A 17,813-nucleotide genomic window follows, 5' to 3' on the forward strand; every position below is an offset into this window, starting at 1 on the left:
GGAAAAAGACAGGAGCTGACAGGAAAACCGCTGGTAAGCTTGAACAAACAAGACGAACTGGCAACAAACAGAGAACATAGGTATAAATACACAGGGGATAATTGGGAAGATGGGCGACACCTGGAGGGGGGTGGAGACAAGCACAGGTGAAACAGATCAGGGCGTGACAGTTTTGCACTGAGTCTCTTGCACTGGCTGGATGTACACTCACTGGACTCTAACCACACACATACTACAATGACAGTAACACACACACAGACACACACATTCCTTCTTTCACACTCTTCAAACACGCTACTGCTACTCTCTGTTTATTTTCCATGCATAGTCACTTTATCCCTACCTACATGTACATATTACCTCAACTAACCCGTACCCCTGCACATTGACTTGGTACCGGTACCCCTTGTAAACTCAGCATAAAAAAATAAACTGTCCTTTTTCAGGACCCTGTCTTTCAAAGATTATTTGTAAAAATAAAGGTTTGAAACACTGTTTCCCATGCTTGTTCAATGAACCATAAACAATTAATGAACATGCACCTGTGGAACAGTTGTTAAGACACTAACAGCTTACAGACGGTAGGCAATTAAGATCACAGTTATGAAAACTTAGGACACTAAAGAGGCCTTTCTACTGACTCTGAAAAACACCAAAAGAAAGATGCCCAGGGTCCCTGCTCATCTGCGTGAATGTGCCTTAGGCATGCTGCAAGGAGGCATGAGGACTGCAGATGTGGCCAGGGCAATAAATTGCAATGTCCGTACTGTGAGACGCCTAAGACAGCGCTACAGGGAGACAGGACGGATAGCTGATCGTCCTCGCAGTGGCAGACCACGTGTAACAACACCTGCACAGGATCGGTACATCCGAACATCACACCTGCGGGACAGGTACAGGATGGCAACAACAACTGCCCGAGTTACACCAGGAACGCACAATCCCTCCATCAGTGCTCAGACTGTCTGAGAGAGGCTGGACTGAGGGCTTGTAGGCCTGTTGTAAGGCAGGTCCTCACCAGACATCACCGGCAACAAAGTTGCCTATGGGCACAAACCCACCATCGTTGGACCAGACAGGACAGGCAAAAAGTGCTCTTCACTGACGAGTCGCGGTTTTGTCTCACCAGGGGTAATGGTCATATTTGCGTTTATCGTCGAAGGAATGAGCATTACACCGAGCCCTGTACTCTGGCGCGGGATCGATTTGGAGGTGGAGGGTCCGTCATGATCTGGGGCAGTGTGTCACAGCATCATCAGACTGAGCTTGTTGTCATTGCAGGCAATCTCAACGCTGTGCCTTACAGGGAAGACATCCTCCTCCCTCATGTGGTACCCTTCCTGCAGGCTCATCCTGACATAACCCTCCAGCATAACAAACCACCAGCCATACTGCTCGTTCTGTGCGTGATTTCATGCAAGACAGGAATGTCAGTGTTCTGCCATGGCCAGTGAAGAGCCCGGATCTCAATCCCATTGAGCACGTCTGGGACCTGTTGGATCGGAGGGTGAGGGCTAGGGCCATTCCCGCCAGAAATGTCCGCAAACTTGCAGGTGCCTTGGTGGAAGAGTGGGGTAACATCTCACAGCAAGAACTGGCAAATCCGGTGCAGTCCATGAGGAGGAGATGCACTGCAGTTCTTAATGCAGCTAGTGGCCATGCCAGATAGATACTGACTGTTACTTTTTTTGACCCCCCCCCCCCGACCCCCCCTTTGTTCAGGGACACATTATTCCATTTCTGTTAGTCACATGTCTGGAAGTTGTTCAGTTTATGTCTCAGTTGTTGAATCTCTTTGTGTACTCATACAAATATTTACACATGTTAAGTTTGCTGAAAATAAACGCAGTTGACAGTGAGGAGACGTTTCTTTTTTTGCTGAGTTTATATACTGTAATGACCCTGGGTACCCAGGGTCATTACAATACCCTCGATATTGTGCTACTCATTTTCCTTTCGTTTATTTAGCAAATTGTACTTACTTACTTTTTTTTTTAACTCTGCATTGTTGGTTAAGGGTCTATTTTGTTCAGTGAATGTGACAAATAACATTTGATGAGGAAACCAGTTTGTAATTTGGGTGAACTACCCCTTCATGAATCTACAAAACTCCAATCCATTCCGTAATATCAGATTCCATCGTTTACATTCAGCCATCGATATGCGCTTCAGCCTACAGTGCAACCAACCATGATTTTTACATTCTATTTATATTTTGGCTGTCATTGGTAAACATGTGTATCTGCCTACCCAGTCTTTGAAGGGATTGGGCCGTTGAGCTATCGGTCACCTCCTTTCCTCCCATTTGGCCTCCATTGGTTGGCTGTTGTCTTTTCTCTTTCTCTCTGTCGCGGCGGTGTGTCGGAGCTGCTGTGTCCCCGGTCTGGCACGTTCCTAGCCAAATTCTTTAAAGGTTTTACAATTGGATTCCCCTTTTACGAAATCGCCACAGTTCTAAACCCTGCCAAAATTAAAGCCAGTGCTCCCTAATTAGCGCATATCCCCCCCCCCCCACACACAGTCTCAAAATTAGGACCCCCAAGAAGATGGCGGTGGGGTCGGCAGTTGCCCGGCTTGAGGGCCGAGAATTCGAATACCTGATGAAGAAGAGGTCGGCGACCATCGGACGGAACTCATCGCAGGGCTCGGTGGACGTCAGCATGGGCCACTCCAGTTTCATCTCCCGCCGGCACCTCGAAATTTTCACCGCGGGTGAAGACGGGACCGGTAGCGGGGAATTCTACCTCCGATGCCTCGGCAAAAACGGGGTATTTGTTGATGGGGTGTTCCAGAGACGAGGGGCTCCACCTTTGCAGCTCCCACGAATGTAAGATGGGGTAGTATTTTACATTTTATGTCGCGGTAGAACCGCTAAGGTTAAGGTGATGATATTCTGACCTCGCGTTGTTATTGTTTTGTTCCCTGGCCGCCGCACGTGTTGTGACAAACACCCGGCGCCTGTCCACACCGCTAGCGAGCCGCTGGTAACGCTGGCTTTGTTTGCATAAAAGGGTTACGCGAAGCACAAACACATTTTTGTTGTTGTTGTAATTTAACATTACTAAGCGTGCGTATCTAGGTACTGTAGTTGGCTAGTTATGTCTGTATACATATTTCTTGCTATCAAAACGTGTTTACGACGGAAAATGTATGTAGCTAAGGTTAGCTGTACTTGTGCAATGGGCCATGCTTTGGCTAAACGTCAGCTTGGTTTCTAGGCGGATGTGTTGCAATGTTTGCACAGCATAATGTACAAAAAAAGTAATCTGCCCCGTGTTTTGTTATTGTCAGTATGGGCTGTAAATCAAGCTGAATTGATAGTTTTTTCCAAATGTTAGCCGACGTTTCTGTTTACATTCTAGCAGACGCTCTTATCCAGAGGGACTTACAGTAGTGAGGGCATATTATTTGTCATACTTTTTCGTACTGGTCCCCCGTGGGAATCGAACCCACAACCCTGGCCTTGCAAGTGTCATGTTTTACCAACTGAGCAGGAAATGGCAAGAGGTTTGGAAAAAGTATTGATTGGTACGCAGTTCTATTAAATCATAACAATCAGATTCTTTTGAATATATGTTTTATTGTCATATACACTGGAAAAGTGCAATGAAATGTGGTGTTTTACTGGTCTGAAATGTCAAATAGTTCTATATTGCAGTCAGCTGGTCCTATAGCAGATGATATGGTCCAAGTATACCCCAATGTAATAGTAAGAACTGTTATGTAAGCTCCATTTATAAACCCTGTTAATAGGCGAACTCTTCTGGCCCTTATTAGAGTGCCTCTGCATGTTTTGATACCCATTCAACACTGCTGGCGTGTAGCAGTCAGAATGCTGATTTTTTATTTTTATATTTAACTAGAATAGTCAGTTAAGAAAAAAAATATTATTTACAATGACGGCCTACCCCAGCCAAACCCTCCCCAAACCCGGACAATGCTGGGCCAATTGTGTGCTGCCCTATGGGACTCCAGACCACAGCCAGTTGTGATACAGCCCGGGATCAAACCCGGGGCTGTAGTGACACCTCTAATACTGCGATGCAGTGCCTTAGACTGCTGCGCCACTCAGGATCCCAATTAAAGAGACATTCTCACTATTATTGTTGAGTGAGTCTGGGTAGGTGTGGATGGCCGACACTTAGTATGTTCTACTATTGTGTCCTTAGGCTCTCTCCCTCCCTTTCTTTCGCTGTTCTCCAGGTGCTGTCTCCGGTTCCCCAGCACCAACATCAAGATCACGTTCACAGCCCTGTCCAGCGATAAGAAGGAGCGTAGGAACGTGTCGGAGTCACCGGTAAAGCCCGTCCAGCCCCAAATGGCGCCGCTGACCATCAACATTCCAGACAACATCGCCCACCTCATAAGCCCCCTGCCCTCACCCACCGGCACCATCAGGTGAGACTGAAGTGAAGTTTGAGCCATGAAACGTTCAGAGCATTGGGTTATGGCAGGGTTATTCAAATCTGGATCTGGAAGCGAGTGTCGCTACTGATTTCCAAAAACAGCAATACCCCGAACCTCCAGGCTCAGATGTAAATACTCCTAGTAGAGCTGGGCGATATGGACAAAAATACATTTTGTGATAAATCGACTGAATTATCACAATAATGATAAATTGAGCAATAAATTCATAACATTAATATGCACCAGTAACTTTTGAAATATTGCCCTTAAAACTACTAATACAACTTTTGAATGTTGTAGCTATCAATTTTCCAGTTACCAATAGCCCATATTAGCAGACTTATTTAATTTAAAACGTCACATTCCTTCAAAGGCTAATTATCGTTACTATCGATCAGTAAAATGTCCATGATAAATGGTCGATATGGATACGTTTTGGGTTTATCGTCCCAGCTCTAACTCCTGGCATATACACTGAGTGTACAAAACATTAAGAACACCTTCCTAATATTGAGTTGCACTCCCCCCTTTTGCCCTCAGAACAGCCTCAATTGGTCGGGGCATGGACTCTACAAGGTGTCGAAAGCGTTCAACAGGAATGTTGGCCCATGTTGACTCCAATGCTTCCCACAGTTGTGTCAAGTTGGCTGGATGTCGTTTGGGTGGTGGGCCATTCTTGATACACACAGGAAACTGTTGAGCATGAAAAACCCAGCAGTGTTACAGTTCTTGACACAAACCGGTACACCTGGCACCAACTACCATACTCCGTTCAAAGGTACTTACATGTTTTGTCTTGCCCATTCACCCTCTGAATGGCACAAATATACAATCCATGCCTCAAGGCTTAAAAGTCCTTCTTTAACCTGTCCCCTCCCCTTCATCTACACTGATTTTGTTGTGGATTTAACAAGTGACATCAATAAGGGATCATAGACTGACCAGGTGAAAGCTATGTCATGGAAAGAGCAGGTGTTTTATACAGTGCCTTGAGTCTTCTTGGGCATGATGCTACAAGCTTGGCACACCTGTATTTGGGGAGTTTCTCCCATTCTTCTCTGCAGAACCTCTCAAGTTCTGTCAGGTTGGATGGAGAGTGTTGCTGCACAGCTATTTTCAGGTCTCTCCAGAGATGTTAGATCGGGTTCAAGTCCAGGCTCTTGCTGGGCCACTCAAAGACATTCAGGGACTTGTCCGGAAGCCACTCCTGCGTTGTCTTGGCTGTGTGCTTAGAGTTGTTGTCCTGTTGGAAGGTGAACCTTCGCCACAGTCTGAGGTCCTGAGCGCTCGAGCAGGTTTCCACCAAGGATCTCTCTGTCCTTTGCTCTGTTCATCTTTGCCTCGATCATGACTAGTCTCCCAGTCCCTGCCTCTGGAAAAACATCCCCACAGCATGTTGCTGCCACCACCATGCTTCACCATCGGGATGGTGCCAGGTTTCCTCCAGATGTGACGCTTGGCATTCAGGCCAAAGAGTTCAATCTTGGTTTCATCAGACCAGAGAATCTTGTTCCTCATGGTCTGAGAGTCTTTAGGTGCCTTTTGGCAAACTCGGTGGGCTATCATGTGCCCTTTACTGAGGAGTGGCTTCTGTCTGGCCACTCTAACGTAAAGGCCTGATTGGTGGAGTGCTGCAGAGATGATTGTCCTTCTGGAAGGTTCTCTCCCATCTCTGTCAGAGTGACCATCGGGTTCTTAGTCACCTCCCTGACCAAGGCCCTTCTCCCCCGATTACTCAGTTTGGCCAGGCGGCCAGCTTTGGGAAGGGTCAAGGCTGGTTCAAAATTATTCCGTTCAAGAATGATGGAGGCCACTGTCTTCTTAGGGACCTTCAATGCTGCAGAATTGTTTTTGGTACCCATCCTCAGGTCTGTGCCTCGACACAATCCTGTCTCTGAGCTCTATGGGCAATTCCTTTGACCTCATGACTTGGTTTTTGCTCTGACATGCACTGTCAACTGTGGGACCTTCTAATGACAGGTGATTGCCTTTCTAAATCATGTCCAATCAATTGAAAATACCATAGGTGGACTCCAAGTTGTAGAAACATCTCAGGGAGCTCAATTTAGAGTCTCATAGCAAAGGGTCTGAATACTTAGGTAAATAAGGTATTTTTGCTTTTTATTTTTGTTTGTAGATTGCTTAGGATTCATTTAATAAATTTTAGAATAAGGCTATAACTTAACAAAATGTGGAAGAAGTGAAGGGGTCTGAATACTTTCCAAAGGCACTGCGCCACCAGAGGAGGTTTCAGACACTACGTTTATGGGTTAGGTGTCTTGGATGCTAGTTGGATCTGAGAGATTTTCTGCCATTGCAGGATTTCCATGTTCATCACCAAACCACAGTCTCTCCCACTCAGTCTCACCGTTAAATTGTTTCTCGCCCCAACAGTGCTGCCAACTCCTGTCCAAACTCCTGTCCGTCAAGTCCCCGAGGGGCGGGTCTGTCTGGCTATAGGATGGGCCGCGCACTGACTGCTGACCTCATCAATGAGAACTCCCAATCAGACGAAAAGGACGGCTCGGGAGGAGACAGCCCCAAGGTGAGACACCAGCATGCCAATAGTCCCAAAGTGGCTTCCTCTCCTTTCGTCCACGCTGATATGAGGTCAGTCAAAGCAGTATAATTGAAGTCAAATGAGAGATCTGTCCATCTCTTACAGAGCATTGTCAATGAAGATGAGAGGATTCCACTTTAGACTGTTGAGGTTTTCACCCAGTGCTGGGATGAACCGGTGAAGAAGTGAAGCGTTCAGAACGTTGAATATAGAAATGAGACTAATAGAGCTAAACAAATCCCTGTTTTGCCTGACAGTCCTATCAATTCTACACAATGCGTTTCTATCTCCATGTTCTGTAATGTGGCACCGTTCTGAACACACCCCTGACTCCATTGTCTTTAGAGGTAGAACCCAGGGTGATGGAAAAAACCTTGGTTTTGTTTTGGTTCTCTGGGATGGGTTACTCATTGAAGGAAAATGTAGACTTTGGAGTGCCAAATCCCGGCGAACTGTAACTCTACTTGTTTCCCAACGTGTGTGTGTGTGACTAACATGAAACTGAAAACAAGTTCTCACAAAACCGAACACTTGAACCTTTTTTTTTAAATTAAAATGTTTATTGACCCAGATAAACACATGCAATACATACACATCAATCGTAGCATAAATCTAATCAAATATCTGTAGCATGAAATAAAATGCTTTGTCATTTGTTCTGTCCTCAGGATGACTCCAAGCCACCGTATTCCTATGCCCAACTAATAGTCCAGGCTATCACCATGGCCCCCGACAAGCAGCTGACTCTGAATGGGATTTACACACATATCACTAAGAACTACCCATACTACAGGACCGCAGACAAAGGCTGGCAGGTCGGTGAATCCACCCTGTATTTCATCCTGCTGTGGTATATTTCTCTTAGAATGAGACAAACTGACATCTACGTAAACTGCAATCTTTCTAAGTTATCCAGTCTCACGTTATCCATTACAACCTGTCTCTCTCATGGTTTTGAACGGAACTCTATCAGTTATATCTTCCTGTTCTAGAATCTCATCTATTGTTTCTCTCTCTCTCTGTCTATAATTCCATCCATTCTCACTATGTCTCTCTACTGTGTTCTAGAACTCAATCCGCCATAACCTTCCCATTGTCATGAATACTCTGTCTACTGTGTTCTAGAACTCGATCCGTCACAACTTGTCTCTGAATCGCTACTTCATCAAAGTGGCTCGGTCTCAGGAGGAGCCGGGTAAGGGATCGTTCTGGAGGATCGACCCCTCATCAGAGGGCAAGTTGTGTGAACAGGCGTTCAGGAAGCGCAGGCCCAGGGGGGTACCCTGCTTCAGGACCCCACTAGGCCCCCTCTCATCCAGGTAAAATAGTTCTCACTAGAAGTCACATGCTCCTATATTTCCCTCTTGTATGTACTGTAGTTTGAAATGGCATGCAGTTCTCCAGCAGTATATTAACTCACCACTACCCCCTGTGGGCTCAGTTAGGCAGTGCAGGTAGAGGAAGTTATTTCTCTGTCTGGGACACTGTGCTCTAAATTATTCAAAGGCTCTAGGTAGGATGTTTCTTTTTGGCATGCAGAACACAAAGATGAATGTACACTCACATTTGCTAATCATTCTAATAGTCTTCCTGCTGTTGTCCCTTCAGGAGTGCCCCGGCCTCTCCTAGCCACACCGGGGGACTGTCGGCCCACTCCAGTGGTGTGCAGTCCCCAGAAAGCCTGTCCAGGGAGGGTTCCCCTGTACCCATGGACCCAGAGCCAGCCCGGGCCATAGCCCCCACCACAGCCACTGCCCTACAGCCCAAACTAGCAGTCATCCAGGAGGCCCAGTTTGCTCAGAGTGCTCCTGGTGAGTTATGTTATGTTGAAGGTTGTTGTTTCAACTGTGTTGGTGGGTGGTTAACAACTCCACTTCCTGTTTGACCTCTGGTACTTGTCTCTGATAGGCTCCCCTCTAAACAGCCAGCCGGTGCTGATCGCCATGCAGCGACAGTTACCCCAGACTACCATGAAGCCTGTTACCTACACCATGGCAACGCCCGTCATGACAACAGCTGTAAGCTCCGCCCCCGTCATGCAGACTGTGCATGTACTCCAACAGATCCCGATGGTCACCATGGCTACTATTGGTGCTACACAGAATTCCGTCGTTACGGTAAAGACAGAACCACAGGAGAACGGAGGGGGAGACCATAATGGGGTCAAAGGTGAGGAGGCAAAGTTTGGCATATAGATTTACAGTCAAATGTACATTTTCTTTGCTGTACTAGTCCCTTTATAAATGAAAAACTGTAGTCATGTATCTCAGTGTTTGTCTCTCGTCAACCAGTCAAAGTGGAGCCGGTCCCAGCCGTCACTGCTTCCTCTATAGGCAGGGCCAATCGCATCATCCAGACCTCCCAGGCCACGCCCCTAACAACGGTTACCATCTTGCAGCAGACCCCCCTGGGCCAGCATCGGCTTCCTATCAAGACCATCACACAGAACGGGACTCGCCTGATCCCAATTACTACTGCTGCTAACACAGGTGAGACACACTCAAAATGGCACCTAACACCCATGAAGCTTGTAAAAAAATGGCACATGATTGGAATGACTTGTCTAAAATGACCTGCCTTTTCACTCAGTAATGCTTGTTTATGTCAGGGTTGTCATGAATCCAGTAGTAAAACTCTCTCTCCTCTCAGCAGTGGTGAACCCCCTCCACCTGTTGGCAGCCCACGCCTCGGCCTCTGCATCACTGCCCACCAAGAGGCGGAACGGGGAGCTGGCCGACCACTCCGAACCCAAGAGAGTCAAAATGGAAGAGGGGGGCGAGAGCATTATCCCCGCTGTAAACAACAACTCGCACACAAACAGAGACGAGGAGAATGGGGTTAGTGAAAAGGCCAGCGATGACTAGAGGTCATGCCCCCTCTCTGTTCTCACCCCGACCTGACTCCCACTCTAAATCACGTTGATCATCTACTCAAAGGGAGGAAAGAGATACAAAGCGTGTGACCAGTAAACAGACCAGTTACCCAGTTAGTATAAAAATAGGAAAAAAATAATTCAAAAAGAGAAGGCAAATTAAGTTGCTAAAGAGGTGACACTGTTTTGGAGAGACTCAACCTTAAGAGAAGAACGGTAACCCTTCATTATATAAGTTATTAAAAAAATAGTACATAAAAAAATTGTTAACAAGATGAAAATGGAATTCTAGACTACCAGAATCACCAAGGCTTCCACTGCTGATTGGTAGGTTCCCCTGTCAGTTTTTACCCAGGACACGCCCCCAATGGAGGGATGTAGCCAATGGCGTCATCCCGGCAGCATGATAGACAAGCTCTTAATATTTGGAAAGAAATGACTTCAACGACCGTTAACAGTAGTGTATTCCCTAAAGGGAAGTGTGTGTGGAACCATTCCCTGTATCTCTGGCAGCTAGCCTTCATGTCAACCTACCTAAAGCAGTCGTGAGTGAGTAGAGATGTCGTATTTTGTTGTACACGTGTATCCTAGGATCGTCTTTGAGTGTACCACCCGTTTTCCAAGGCACAGACATTTTAGTAATAAACATACTAAAAGCTATAAGAAGTGGGTTTGAAAAATATTTAAAGTCACCCGATATTGTGGAATCTTTGTTCAGTGAAATGAATGTAGTCTCCTTTTCCTTCAAGAAAACACTATCTATTGAGTGGATTGTTTTGTTTTTCTGTTGTCAAACCCAAAAGAAGTTTCCAAGTCACTGTACATCTACAGATGTCATATTTTAACAAATATCCTATAAGAAAAAATATATTTCCATGCGTGTTTGACCGTATGCTTCATCAATGCTTGCATGTTACCGAATTTAGAGAATGTACATGAGCAGTTAACTGAATATGGAACTCAAGAAAATAAGACTGAATCTATGCTATACTGTATGATTCTGACCAGTAAAGCACTTACCCTCTCCATGTATTTTATTTACCTTTTATTCTGTTTTCCCTGTCATCAATGGCTGTGTTTACCTTTTTTTGTGTTGAAAGTCGGCAGTCCCCTTGCTTGATTTATTTTCTTCTATTCTGGCTCCCTGAAGTCTCTTCAGATTGTATTTGGTTTCCACAAGGAAAAACAAGTGATATGTTTGTTCTGCTTTGGTGGGTAAATGCATCCTTTTTTTTATTTTATATATATAAATATATAAATTAATTTCAACCTCTGTCCTGTGTCTTACTGTTTTCTGTCGGTGTGTTTTTGACTCTCTCTGCTACTGGTAAAGGCGCATTCACACAGAGAAACAGACACTCTGTGTTTGTCGCCTTGTCAAAGAACATTATTTTCAACCTGAGATGCCTTGAAGGTGCAAATGCCAGCCACGGTGAGATCAACCATCCTTTTGCAAGGCATCCGGTTGACAGCAGTTGAAACCTCACCATGTAATGTAACATTGGTGAATCTCTTATTTCCTCTAATGCCGTGGTCTTCCAGAGGCCCAAGGTACAATAGGTTCTGTAACACTGGAGAGAAACGACACTACAGAGAAGCAGCTGCTCGGCAGATAGTTAAGATGAGAGAATACTAGTCTAGTTCTAGGGAAGTAGGTAGGACAGGGTTTGTTGCACCATGACTGCAGCTGCATTCCTGGGATTTTTGTTGGTGTTCCAGGAAGTTACTGCAGGCCAGATGTGTGGGAGACCTAGGGAGAACACTTCCTCCATGAAACCGCATCCTATTTACATTTGAGTTATTTAGCAGACAATCTTATCCAGAGCGACTTAGTGCGTTCATCTTAAGATGGCTATGTGGGACAACCACATATCACAGTCATAGTAAGTACATTTTTCTTCAAAGTAGCTACCAGCAAAGTCAGAACAAATATATTGGAGGGGGTCCCATAGGGCCGTGCACAATTGGCCCAGCGTTGTCCAGGCTCGGGGATGCTTTGGCCAGGTTTTTTTTACTTGGCTCATCGCACTCTAGCAACTCCTTGTGGCAGGCCGGGCGCCTGCAGGCTGACTTTAGTCATCAGTTGAACGGTGTTTCCTCCGACACATTGGTGCAGCTGGCTTCTGGGTTAAGTGAGCGGGTTATAAGAAGCGCGGTTTGGCGGGTCATTTTTCGGAGGACGTATGACTCGACCTTCACCTCTCCCATGCCGATTGGAGAGTTGCAGTGATGAGACGATCATAATTTTAAAAAATAGATATTATTTAACCTTAACTAGGCAAGTCAGTTAAGAACAAATTCTTATTTACAATGACGGCCTACCAACAGGCCTCCTGTCAAGACGGGGGCTGGGATAAAAACAGGACAAAACAAACATCACGAGACACCACAACACTACATAAAGACAGACCTAAGACCACAACATAGTGTGGCAACAACACATGACAACAGCATGGTAGCAGCACAAAACACGGTACAAACATTATTGGGCACAGACAACAGCACAAAGGGCAAGAAGGTAGAGACAACAATACATCACACAAAGCAGCCACAACTGTCAGTAAGTGTCCATGATTGAGTATTTGAATAAAGAGATTGAGATAAAACTGTCCAGTTTGAGTATTTGTTGCAGCTTGTTCCAGTCGCTAGCTGCAGCGAACTGAAAAGATGAGCGACCCAGGGATGTGTGCGCTTTGGGGACCTTTAGCAGAATGTGACTGGCAGAACGGTTGTATGTGGAGGATGAGGGATGCAGTAGGTATCTCAGATAGGGGGGAGTGAGGCCTAAGAGGGTTATAGAAATAAGCATCAACCAGTGGGTCTTGTGACGGGTATACAGAGATGACCAGTTTACAGAGGAATATAGAGTCCAGTAATGTGTCCTGTAAGGAGTGGTAAAGAACATCTAGCCGCTCGAGAGCACCCTTACCTGCCGATCTATAAATTCAGGGTTAGTTTGGCAGCTGGGGTGAAAGAGGAGCGATTACGATAAAGTAATCACAAAATTGGGGAGAAAAAGGGGGGTCAAAATAAAAAAGTTGTGCCCTATATAGGGACTAGGGAGCCATTTTGGACGTAACCATGAACTTCCCCCACGAGGAGCCGTCATAATGGATACGAGAACCAACTGGACCACTTACACTATATATACAGTCGGAAGTTTACATACACTTAGGTTGGAGTCATTAAAACTCGTTTTTCAAACTCTCCACAAATTACTTGTTAACAAACTATAGTTTTGGCAAGTCAGTTAGGGCATCTACTTTGTGCATGACACAAGTCATTTTTCCAACAATTGTTTACAGACAGATTATATCACTTACAATTCACTGTATCGGTGCACTTCACAAAATAGATGGCATCATGAGGAAGGGAAATTATGTGGCTATATTGAAGCAACATCGCAAGACATCAGTCAGGAAGTTAAAGTTTGGTCGCAAATGGGTCTTCCGAATGGACAATGACCCCAAGCATACTTCCAAAGTTGTGACAAAATGGCTTAAGGACAACAAAGTCAAGGTATTGGAGTGGCCACAACAAAGCCCTGACCTCAATCCCATAGAAAATTTGTGGGCAGAACTGAAAAAGCGTGTGCGAGCCAGGAGGCCTACAAACCTGACTCAGTTACACCAGCTCTGTCAGGAGGAATGGGCCAAAATTCACCCAACTTATTGTGGGGAGCTTGTGGAAAGCTACCCAAAACGTTTGACACAAGTTAAAAAATGTAAAGGCAATGCTACCAAATACTAATTGAGTGTATGTAAACTTCTGACCCGCTGGGAATGTGATGAAAGAAATAAAAGCTGAAATAAATCATTCTCTCTACTATTATTCTGACATTTCACATTCTTAAAATAAAGTGGTGATCCTAACTGACCTAAGACAGGGAATATTTACTAGGATTAAATGTCAGGAATTGTGAAAAACTGAGTTTAAATGTATTTGGCTAAGGTGTATGTAAACTTCCGACTTCAACTGTACAAAAGGATGTGGGCACCCCTTCAAAGGAGGGGATTCGGATATTTCAGCCACACTCGTTGCTGACAGGTGTATAACATTGAGCACACAGCCATGCAATCTCCATAGACAAACATTGACAGTAGAAGGGCCTTGCTGAAGAGCTCAGTGACTTTCAACGTGGCACCGTCATAGGATGCCACCTTTTCAGCACCTTTGTAGTTTGTCTAGCCCTGATAGAGCTGCTCCGGTCAACTGCTCCGGTTATGTGAAGTGGAAACATCTAGGAGCAACAACGGCTCAGCTGCGAAGTGGTAGGCCACACAAGCTCACAGAACGGGACCGCCGATTGCTGAAGCACGTTGCGCATAAAAATCGTCTGTCCTCGGTTGCAACACTCACTACCGAGATCGAAACTGCCTCTGGAAGCAACGTCAGCACAAGAACTGTCCATTGAGAGTTTCATGAAATGGGTTTCCATGGCAGATGCAGCCGCATACAAGCTTAAGATCACCATGCGCAATGTCTAGCGTCGGCTGGAGAGGTGTAAAGCTCGCCGTCATTGGAGCAGTGGAAACGCTTTCTCTGGAGTGATGAATCACGCTTCACCATCTGGCAGTCCAATGGACGATTCTGGGTTTGGCGGAAACCAGGAGAACGCTACCTGCCCCAATGCATTGTGCCAACTGTAAAGTTTGGTGGAGGAGGAATAATGGTCTGGGGCTGTTTTTCAGGGTTCAGGCTAAGCCCCTTAGTTCCAGTGAAGGGAAATCTTAGCGCTATAGCATACAATGACATTCTAGACTATTCTGTGCTTCCAACTTTGTGGCAACAGTTTGGGGAACCCCTTTCCTGTTTCAGCATGACATTGACCCCATGCACAAAGCGAGGTCCATGGGGGTATTTTATTTGTGCAACATTCAGGATTATCCGTAATCATGGTAGCCTCCCCATTAATGTTTAGAAACATATTAGGGGAGGGGTTAACAGCCGGCTAGGGGAGGGGTTAACAGCTGGCTAGAGGAGGGGTTAACAGCCGGCTAGGTGAGGGGTTAACAGCTGGCTAGGGGAGGGGTTAACAGAGGGCTAGGGGAGGGGTTAACAGAGGGCTAGGGGAGGGGTTAACAGCTGGCTAGGGGAGGGGTTAAACAGCCGGCTAGGGGAGGGGTTGGGTAGTTGTTTTCAGACCAAGCATGGTTCCTCCTAAACTAAAGTAACCTTGTGAAAGCATATGAAGCAATAACATACTAAAACAGATTACACACTACCTTTAAGTTGCACACAGTACACCAGGTCATGTACAAATGTCCATACGGACATGACGTTTTATTTACAAATTTAAATGCAGGATTTTACAATCATTTTGAATGTGTCACATAAACAGGAGTTTGTTTCACGTCCATATGTAGTTAAATGGCAGCATAGTGTTGTGTGTGTGTGTGTGTGGGGGGGGGGGTCTTCACATTGTGAAGTGTGTAGGGATTAAATTCCCCTGACATATGTACAATCAGAGCTGGATGCAACAAGTGAAATGCATTCAGAGAGCGGTTCCCATTGAATTCAAACTGAAAGAGAAATGTGCGTCGGACAAATCAGAAATATACTGAAAGATACAGAAAAATACATTGTAGTACTGCATTGTAAGGTCACATACATGGGCAAAAAAGCTGGACCTGATACTGTGACAAACATGAGATAGGCTCTAAAGTCAATACTGCTTGTACATCCACAAATGTTACCATCATTTGTAGATCAGATAATTTATGCAGAAGCTTGCTCAAGCTGGCCCTAGTGAGCAAGCAGAAGAGAGTTCTCTCTTCAAGAGGCAAACTACACCAGCCAATTAAACCTCACCAAAAAGGAATGTGTGCGCATTGAGTCACACAAGGAAGTGGATTTTGGTTTAATTCAGCTAGAATGTGTCACTCATAAGACTTTCATTTAATCTTGAAAGCAGATTTTTAAAATGTAAGCAAAGGGGGTGGAAATGCACTTTGATCACGGCAGAATATTGCAGCAGTTTCCACAATGACCGGGAAGGCTTGGTTCTGGGAAAACGGTTGTATTCATTCATAAACGGATGTATGATAAACATTGGTTTCTTTGAAAGAATTAGGAAGATATACGTCATTGAAAATCATCTGAGACTGATCAAGTTTCCGAGTTTGATTATGCTCAAAACTCAATGTAAAGATCCAAGTACTTGGGCCTAGATTCAATCCGTACCGCGGAAGAGCTGCGTTATAGCACAATTGACATTCATTTCCGATTGAGCCGACATATGCAGCATTTACCACGAATGCTGTCTCCTCGAACACGGAAACATTGCCTTTAAAAAAGGTGCATAGCTCAAAAAGGGGCGATGGGATTGAATCTAGCCCCAAATCAGTGCTTTATAGGTACTAACTAGAGTTGTAACTAATATATTCCCTCTCCACAAGGAGGGCGAGACTCACGTCAAGAATATTACACATACATACATAGTAAGCTACAACATGAAATGACAGGAAAAGCGAAACATTCATCATGAGAGTTCTTACTCTCTACAGTCTATATGCAGTAAGTTACTTATGTTCAGTCTGGCGCATTCATTGTGTTTATACAGCGAGTAAAAGCTAAACTCTACCAGGGTGAGGTTTCACCAAGAGGAATCCCTGAGGTTAACCAGATAAACCACTGTAAATCAAAACTGAAGCTTCAAGCTCATATAAAAATAGGAACTTTTTAAAATTTAACTAGGCAAGTCAGTTAAGAACAAATTCTTATTTACAATGACAGCCTACTGGGGAACAGTGGGTTACCTGCCTTGTCCAGGGGCAGGATGACAGACTTTTACCTTGTCAGCTCGGGGATACGATCCAGCAAACTTTTGGTTACTGGCCCAATGCTCTAACCACTAGGCTACCTGCCGCCCCTTAATGGGTGAAAGATCTATTTCTAAGTGTTTACCCATCTTGCTAACTCAAAGATCTTACCTTGTGAAATCCCACCCAAATATGCATATGTACAGTGCCTTCAGGAAGTATTCATACCCTTAGATTTTTCCCACATTTTGTGTTACAGCCAGAATAAAACATTTATTAAATTGAGATTTGTTTGTCACTGGCTTAACCACAATACCCCAAAATGTGAAAGTGACATTTTTTACAAATGAATTACAAATGAAAACTGAAATGTATTGAGTCAATAAGCATTCAAACACTTTGTTATGGCAAGCCTAAATACATTTAGGAGTAAAAATTTGCTTAAGTCACATAGTAAGTTGCATAGACTCGCTCTGTGTGCAATAAGTGTTTAACATGATTTTGAAATGACTACCTAAATTCTGTACCCCACACATACAGATAATTGTAAGGTCGAGCAGTGAATTTAAAACACAGATTCAACCACAAAGACCAGGGGGGTTTTCCAATGCCTTGTAAAGAAGGGCACCTATTGGTAGATGAGTAAAAAAAACAAAAAGAAGACATTGAATATCCCTTTGAGCATGGTGAAGTCATTAATTACACTCTGGATAGTGTATCAATACACCCAGTCACTAACTCAGTTGCCAGAGAGAAAGGAAACTGCTCAGGGACTTCACCATGAGCCCAATAGTGACCTTAAAACAGTTACAGAGTTTAATGGCTGTGTTAGGAGAACACTGAGGATGGATCAAACACATTGCAGTTACTCCACAATACTAACCTAATTGAAAGAGTGAAAATAAGTAAGCCTGTAGATAATACAAACATTCCAAAAACATACATCCTGTTTGTAACAAGACACTAAACTAATACTGCAAAACGTGGCAAAGCAATTACATCTTTCTCCTGAATACAAAGTGTTGGATTTGCGCCAAACATTAATGAGTACCACTCTCCATATTTTCAAGCATAGTGGTGGCTGCATCATGTTATGACTATGACTGTAATTGTTAAGGACAGGGGAGTTTTTTAGTATAAAAAAATTAACAGAATAGAGCTAAGCACAGGCAAAATCCCAGAGGAAAACTGGTTCAGTCTGCTTTCCAGCAGA

At 44.6% G+C, this 17,813-nt stretch overlaps 1 protein-coding gene across 4 annotated transcripts; it reads left to right on the forward strand.

Moving 5' to 3' along the window:
- Positions 1-2,348: 2,348 nt before the first annotated feature.
- LOC115156210 (forkhead box protein K2) lies at positions 2,349-11,108 on the forward strand. Of its 4 annotated transcripts, none has more exons than XM_029703595.1 (9): positions 2,349-2,827; positions 4,204-4,398; positions 6,802-6,952; positions 7,636-7,782; positions 8,093-8,286; positions 8,576-8,778; positions 8,876-9,136; positions 9,238-9,456; positions 9,617-10,688. In XM_029703595.1, exons 1-9 carry the CDS (start codon positions 2,547-2,549, stop codon positions 9,829-9,831), a joined length of 1,866 nt encoding a protein of 621 aa, XP_029559455.1. In that variant the 5' UTR covers positions 2,349-2,546; the 3' UTR covers positions 9,832-10,688. The 4 variants fall into 4 exon arrangements, with proteins under 4 accessions (XP_029559455.1, XP_029559466.1, XP_029559477.1 ...); XM_029703606.1 differs by having other exon boundaries at positions 9,620-10,688; XM_029703617.1 differs by having other exon boundaries at positions 2,547-2,827; positions 9,259-9,456; positions 9,617-11,108.
- Positions 11,109-17,813: the final 6,705 nt, after the last annotated feature.

This window comes from Salmo trutta, chromosome 2 (assembly GCF_901001165.1).
Source record: "Salmo trutta chromosome 2, fSalTru1.1, whole genome shotgun sequence".
NCBI lineage: Eukaryota > Metazoa > Chordata > Actinopteri > Salmoniformes > Salmonidae > Salmo > Salmo trutta.

What these genes read in the sequence shown, in the direction of transcription:
- LOC115156210 (XM_029703595.1), top strand. Translation starts at nt 2,547, where the DNA reads ATGGCGGTGGGGTCGGCAGTTGCCCGGCTTGAGGGCCGAGAATTCGAA. An exon ending in CGGGAGGAGACAGCCCCAAG is followed by an intron (nt 6,953 to 7,635) that starts GTGAGACACCAG and finishes TTCTGTCCTCAG; the next exon opens with GATGACTCCAAGCCACCGTA. An exon ending in TACTACTGCTGCTAACACAG is followed by an intron (nt 9,457 to 9,616) that starts GTGAGACACACT and finishes CTCTCCTCTCAG; the next exon opens with CAGTGGTGAACCCCCTCCAC.